General features: G+C 39.1%; 1 protein-coding gene across 6 annotated transcripts; it reads left to right on the top strand.

The window, feature by feature from the left end:
* Positions 1-881: 881 nt before the first annotated feature.
* Positions 882-4,352, top strand: LOC113669712 (uncharacterized). Of its 6 annotated transcripts, none has more exons than XM_089187767.1 (5): positions 921-962; positions 1,953-2,017; positions 2,236-2,375; positions 3,547-3,683; positions 4,112-4,352. In XM_089187767.1, the coding sequence occupies exons 3-5, from the start codon at positions 2,259-2,261 to the stop codon at positions 4,134-4,136; spliced, it is 279 nt and encodes a 92-aa protein (XP_089043893.1). In that variant the 5' UTR covers positions 921-962; positions 1,953-2,017; positions 2,236-2,258; the 3' UTR covers positions 4,137-4,352. The 6 variants fall into 6 exon arrangements, with proteins under 6 accessions (XP_089043877.1, XP_089043893.1, XP_089043902.1 ...); XM_089187784.1 differs by having other exon boundaries at positions 951-1,115; XM_089187751.1 differs by lacking the exon at positions 1,953-2,017 and having other exon boundaries at positions 882-962.
* The last annotated feature ends 2,834 nt before the right edge of the window (positions 4,353-7,186 follow it).

Here is a 7,186-nt window from a genome sequence, read left to right as displayed (position 1 = left end):
AGTTTTTCGAGCAAAAGGAACTGGGCCAAAAGGAGATTGACAGCCTAAAAAACTTTACAGTAACGAAAGCGCCGCAAGCTACAATCGAACTCTACTGGAAAATAAGGTTTTCTAATTGGAGTAGAAGACTGATTGATAGCTAGCAGGGAACTTTGGCTATGTCAGTTGTGTCTAACCTAATCTCCGTTTCTATCGCAATGCATGCACACTATGTGTGAAATGAAAGTTATGGGGACAATTTCCAAATGACCAGCAGATGGGACTCAATGTTTCATCAATACTTTTTTTTTTTACCAGAAATCGAAAATATAGCACAAAAAGTGTAACTGTTGGTTTGCATTTCTCGTTGTTTAAAGCTTGCCAGCCTCTCGCGAACTCTTCAATTTTTTCCGGGGAAGCGGGTTGTTTTAGAACCGAGTCTGCATTTTACCACTGGTCAGCTGTCTTCAGTCTGCATTTTACCCCCGGTGTGCAGTCTACAGTGTGCGTTTTACGCTGACCGGTCTCAAATATACTTAATGCCGGGCAGTCGGAAATTTTTCCAGAATTTCCACCGAAGGGTTCTCTCAAACTTGTTGAGAATAAATGTCGCGTTGCCCCGTGCAACCGTCGCAACCGCTTTTCAAACTCTTTGCTTTATTATTATTATTTTGTCAGTATTCCTAAAACCTCTTAAACTGGTTTTGGCTTTCCATACAAAGAAATAAAAAATATCTAATTTTGTGTAAGATAAGTCAGAGGATGTTTTGAAACTGTTTTGATTTAAAATAGTTACGTGACCGATGAAAACAGTTGATTGGTGTTTGTGCTCTCTGTATTGTATGATCTCGACTGTGATTGGTTGCAAGACAATCAACCGTTCAGGCATATCTTAGGAGTTCACGGTTTTGTAAGTTTGACTGTGAATTAGATTACTTAGTTAATGAGGAAAGTGAGGTTCACTGCTTCAGTTTGGTTCAGAGGTAAGTTCTGAGAACTTATAACTCTAAAAAGCTCCGTACTGGCTGTTACATTTGAAAATCCTATCAGAGTTTCATGAACAGTATCAAGTAAGCCTAGAAATCTCGAGGTTTATTGATCGTTTGTGAATGATTGCAAGACAATTAGCATTTTAGGTATGTCTTAGGTGTTCACGCTTTTGTAAGTTTGTCAAGTAGTTATTAAGGATACACATTGAAAGTTCGAGAAAGTAGTTTGATTCAGAGGTAAGTTCTGAGAACCTATAACTCTTAAAAGCACCGTACTGGCTGTTACATCTAAAAATCCTATCAGAGCATGAACAGTGTCAAGTAGGCCTAGAAATAATATTGGAAAAACCTTTATTTACTTCAAACGTTTCGCTCATGAAGAAATCTCGAGGGTCACGGATCGGCTAACACCGCAGCCTAAGTTGTCATTTTCTTCAAATCACGGATCGTTATATTCTATCAGTAGTTTTGGCAATTGAAGAAATAAACCTCGCTGGTATGATGCAATTTTAAGCACTTGCAGAAAAGAAGCGTGGTAAAAATTCAAACTTCGATGGGATTTGAGCTCTTGCCTCCCAGACTCTACTGGGTGTCACTAACAGCTGAGCTACAAACTCGCACGTCGGGAGCAAGAGAAGTTTACATCATTAGTATTAGGATTTGGATTTTTTTTTCAGTCGTTTGCAGTTTTCAATGCCGCCCATACCATATGTGAAAATGCGTGCACCACAAGCAACTTGTCTAACTGCTTTATGCAAATTTAAGTCGCAAACTTGAAGCCTTATGGTAACGCTTCTGTGAGCATGTTCATTTATAATCGTTTAATCTCGGGAGGATACGATCCCCAATTCATTTTCTTGACAAGTTGAGAATTTCTTAGGGATGATGCAGGAAAACTCGTTGTCATTTTTAATCCTAGAACTTTATCATCCAGAGGTAGATGACAAGTGTATTGAGAATGTTTTGAATGTATACTTTATGCAGATTTACGAGGTGAACTCAGAGCGGAATTGCCGCGAATTTTGGGTGTCGTGGAGATTTTTTTTCAGGTATAAAGTTCAGAAAAGTTCTTTTCACAGCAGGAGAAAATTCGCAGCGAAAATTAGTGAGATTCACCAATGTTATTTACTGCGTGTAAAAACTATCAATGAAGGTATTTACTTAAGGATAGTGAAGTGAAACTAATTACAGATACAGCACATGCACATACTTTATTTTACCAATTAACCCGCCCACGATGGAGATGACTTTAAACATTCCTTTGCAGAGGTTTACGTGACGTTTAACACGATGTTGAAGTTGGCTTTGGTTTTCATGGTGATCTCCTGTGTTCTAATAGCAGAGGCTCGTAGATTACCCAGGCTGCGCCTTCAGGAGACTGAACGTTACCAAAGGCAATTCTTAAAGGTTGGTTTACTGATAGAGGGGGACTAAAATTCTACCAAGGCGATGAGAAACTGGAATGGGTGGTTATAGATAGACTTCCAACACAAAGGGATTAGGACGAGAGGCAAATTTGCGAGAAAGGGTGTGACGTTAGTCGCCAATAAAGCTTCTGCTTTCCGCCCTTGTAGCACTAAGGGATTGGTTATTATTTATCACCTGACCGGGGGGGGATAGAGTTCTAATAATCTCCCCTCATTAGAGGTCAATTTCCTTTATTCTCCCTCTTAAACACTGTAAAAACATAGCCCTTTAGTGACAAGAAAAGCCCACTTCATTGATAAATGAAAATAAGAGTCGACAATCGTAAAGTGCCTTGGCGCTAAGGCTCAAGATGGAAAAATGCGTTGAATCACGACTACAAAGACAACAATGGGCGTAATTTTCAATTTACAAAATTCGTCTTTACTGACTTTGTCCTTACCGACAGAAGAAATCTTTCAGGTAAATAGCCAATATCGGCCTGTTGCAAATCGTCCAGTTGTCGATTTTCGCTGTCAGCCGCCACAATCCGCGAAGGTTACGACAAACTACCTTGTATTGAGAATCGTGAGCGCTTTGCCGTTCATTCATCAACCTGACCGAAAGGCGCGAAAGGCGAGTGACGTGTCGGCAGCTGATTTGTGATATTAAAACACGTAAAAAAATCTCGTATTTTTTCTCGACGTGTGTTGTTACGGCTTTTCTCAGGGCTGAAAATCCTTGTACAACACCGTAGTCGATGTAATAAATACGGGTTTCTCTCTTAACAAGAAAAAAGAGAAATTAAGTGTGCAATACCTAGCTAATATATAACATGGTGACGTCTGACAAAAGTATCAGTAACGTCCAATAACTTATGGCATTGATTTTCTAATCCAAATTGTTTGGTTCCTCTTTTTATCAAAAACGACGCATTGGTTTTATTGATTTGCATGCATTGTTCAAAAGGTTGATTTGTAGCTACATTTAGACAAATATGTCGTGGAAAGATAATTTTGAAGAACTCACGGTCTTAATTTTTTTAAATGTCATCTCGGCTTTTTAAAGAATCTATTAAGTCTTAAGCATGAAATATTGACCACATCTAACAAGCCAGAAGGATTTAATCGGAAAGAAATAATTAGTTGTTTTTGTTACATCAATAAATTTTCAGAACTATCTGCATCGTCGCTCGTGTGTTGCACTTGGAGGAACGGGCTGTGAGGCCAATAACAGCAAGTGCTGTCGAAAAGGAAACCCGTTCACTGGAACCATGCGAAGTTGTGTCAATACAGGCAGCTTTTCAACGCCGTAAGTAAAAGACTCAAACATTTTGCTAATAATGATTTATCCACTTGCATCATGATCAGTGATGAAACTCCTTATTTCCTCGACCAATGATCGTTGACTTTTTGTATCCGAGACATGAATGTATCGCTTATGTTCGTGTGAAATACCCTGAATACCTGGCAGGGGAAAGTTTTAATTCTTTACGCAACCAACCTTGAAATAAAACGGTGGTGAATAGTAGGTCCCAATAATCAGCGCGCGTAAAAAGCATTATTTGTTTGTGTGGTATATACCAATAATATATAATTATGAATATTATAGTGGTAGTAATAACTATTATAATACAGAACTAACTAAACACAGCCCTCCCGCCAGATTCTCCCACCAGCTGCGTGGTCTTGTTCATTCGCTAAAACTCTAATTTCGTTTTGATTTTTTTCATATCCCAGGGAGTATACATGTGTGGAGGCATAAGGAAACACTCGGCGTCAGATTCAAGACAACCCAGAGATTTTTTCTCTTAACAAGTTTTGATTTGAGTCTTGTCAAATGCACATAGGGTGGCTTCTATAAACTAACCAAATAGACATACACTTCCACGCACGTACACGTACCCACCCATGCGCGTTTCTTAGATCACAGCTAACTTACGAGTGCAAATTTAATAATAAACTTCTGTTTGTTTCACTCTCTCAGTTTCACTCATCTTTCTTTATTTTGATTTAAAAAATCACTACAACGTGAGGGTGTTCCTTGAATTTTTATAAATGGAAGACATGGTGTCCCACTCCGCGCGCTGGACTCCGGAGTCGAGGGGCCTAGGATCGAGTTCTGATTTAGGTGAACACGGACAGGGACCTGGGACGAATTAATTGTACAGCCAAGCAAGGAAAAACAAGAGAACCCCGACCCCAAGACTTCTATAACTATTGTGGTTAAGTTGTTTGGCACATAGGGTATCACCAAAACAAATAACGTGCGGACAAGCAAGTTTGACCAACCCAGAAATCGAAATATAGCACAAAAAGTGTTACAGTTGGTTTACATTTATCGCCGTTTAGAGCTCGAAATATGACGGAATAATTCGGTTCGGTTAAAATGTCGACGTCGGCTACGATAAATTCCAACCAGATGGAAAATAAACAACAAATTTGAAGCGCACTCCTCTTTAGTTCCTCTTTAGTTCACAAGTGTATTATTTAGTCAAGAAACGAGGCAAAACGCTATTCCTATATTAAGGTTGTCTACAGCATTTAAAGTTTGCGTTTGATACACATCAGTGACTCTCCCACATTTGCAGAATGTTTCGCCGCAAAGTGATCGAAGGTTTTTTCTTTTAATTTCGTGCCGCAATGAAAGCGTTTCGTTTTGTTTTATACTTAAGAAGCGAAAGGAGTGCTTTAATCTGACTTAGACTCGAGTTTGTACTAGTAGAATCACAGTTCTGAAGAAACGAGTAAAACAAGACACGCAAACGCATCACGCCGTACCAAAAATGTATCGGCATTAAAAAAGCGGTCTGCGTAAAACGCAGACTGCAGACCGTGGATAAAGTGCAGACTGAGGGTAAAATGCAAACTGAAGACTGGAGACCAGGGGAAAAATGCAGGCTCGGTTCTAAAACAACCCTCTTCCCCAGAAAAACTTCAAGAGTGAGCTGGGATCGGGGCCGCACAAGTCGTGAGATGCTGGCAATAGTCCTCATGGCGATTGATGTTTTAAACTTCACTTCCTCAAATGGTTTTGGCGTTGAAATAATGATTTAAGGTAAGAACGATTAGAAACTTTCGTTTCTAATTAGTATTAGTCCGTATTAATCCGTTCTAAACCGAGGTAAATCTGTAGCTATCATGGTCAACTTAACCTATGTCGGGCTTCTTGTTAGCCGAGATTTAGTTTTGCTGTGACGTGTTGTTATTCTCTGGAAAATTGTTAGAGTCTTCCTTAAATTAAAACAAATTAAGAGCAAGTAGAAGTCTCGAGTTCCTTTTAACTTGAATCATTTAGAGAAACCAGAAATGTCCACAAACTTCAACTAAAGAACCGAATCTGTATTTCACCCCCTGGTCTGCAGTCTGCATTCTACCCTCAGTCTGCATTCTACCCTCAGTCTGCATTTTACCCCCGGTTTGCAATCTGTGTTTCACACACTGACCGCTTTTGCATAGACTAAATGCCGGGCAGTCACAAATTTTCACAGAAATTCCACCGAAAGGTTTTTTCAAACTCCTGGAAAATAAATGTCGCGTCGTCCTGTGCAAGCGTCGCAACCGCTTTTCATGATTAAATTCTTTGCTTCTTATTTTTGTCAGTATTCCTAAAATCCCTCCAATTGGTTTTCGCTCTCCTCACAAAGGAATAGAAAATATTTAAATTTGAAGCTGTTTTGATTAAAAAATGGTTACGTGACCGATGAAACCAGTAGATCGGTGTCGGTGCTCTCAGTGTCTTAAGATCTCGTTGGTGATTGACTGCGAGACAATCAACCGTTCAGGCATATCTTAGGTGTTCACGGTTTTGTACGTTTGTAGGGGGTGGTTTGTTAATCAGTCATTAAGGCAACGCATTTTACGTCCGAGAAAGTTAGTGAGGTTGATTGCTTCAGTTTGGTTCAGAGATAAGTTCTAAAAAACTCTTAAAAGCACTGTACTGGCTGTTACATTTGAAAATCCTATCAGAGTTTCATGAAAAGAATGCCTAGAAAGAACATTGGAAAAACATTTATTTACTTCAAACATTTCGCTTCTAGAGAAATCTTGAGGGTCACGAATCGGCCAACACAGCTGCCTAAGTCATTTTCTTCAAATAACTGGTCGTAATATTCTAGCTGCAGTTTCGGCAATTTAAGAAATGAACCTCGCAAGTGTGATGCAGTATTAAGCAATTGCAGAAAAGAAGGCTGATAAAGGTACAAACTTCGACGGGATTTTAATTCGTGCCTCCCAGACTCAATTGAGTGTCACAAACAACTAAGCTACAAACTCACACGTCAGGAGCAAGCGTAATTTACTTCATTAGTATGATGATTTGTAGTTTTATTTTTCAGTGGTTTGCAATTTTCAATGCCGCCCAGACCATGAGTGAAAATGCGTGCACCACAGGCAACTTGTCGATTAAGTGCTTTATGTAAATTTAAGTCGCGAACTTGAAGTCTCATGGTAATGATGATATGAGCATGTTCATTTATAATCGTTTTATCTCGGGAGAATACGATACGTTATTCATTTTCAAAATCTCATTGTCATTTTTAATCCTAGAAGTTAATTATCGACTATGAAGTAGATTTAAGGAAGTAAACGCAGAGCGGAAATGCCACGAAATTTGGGTGTCTATCAGATCTTTTTTCATGTATAACATTTAGAAACGTTCTTTTTACAGCAAGAGGAAATTCGCAGCGAAAAGTAGTGAGATTTCACCATCATTATTATTTATTGCGCGTAAAAACTATCATTGAGGCGATTTACAAAAGGGTGGTGAAGCGAAAGTAATTACAGATACAGCACATGCATATACTTGATTTTACC

The sequence above is a fragment of the Pocillopora damicornis genome, chromosome 1, assembly GCF_964200805.1.
Source record: "Pocillopora damicornis chromosome 1, jaPocDami1.2, whole genome shotgun sequence".
NCBI classification, from domain to species: domain Eukaryota; kingdom Metazoa; phylum Cnidaria; class Anthozoa; order Scleractinia; family Pocilloporidae; genus Pocillopora; species Pocillopora damicornis.
This window is presented reverse-complemented; position numbering and strand designations above follow the sequence as displayed.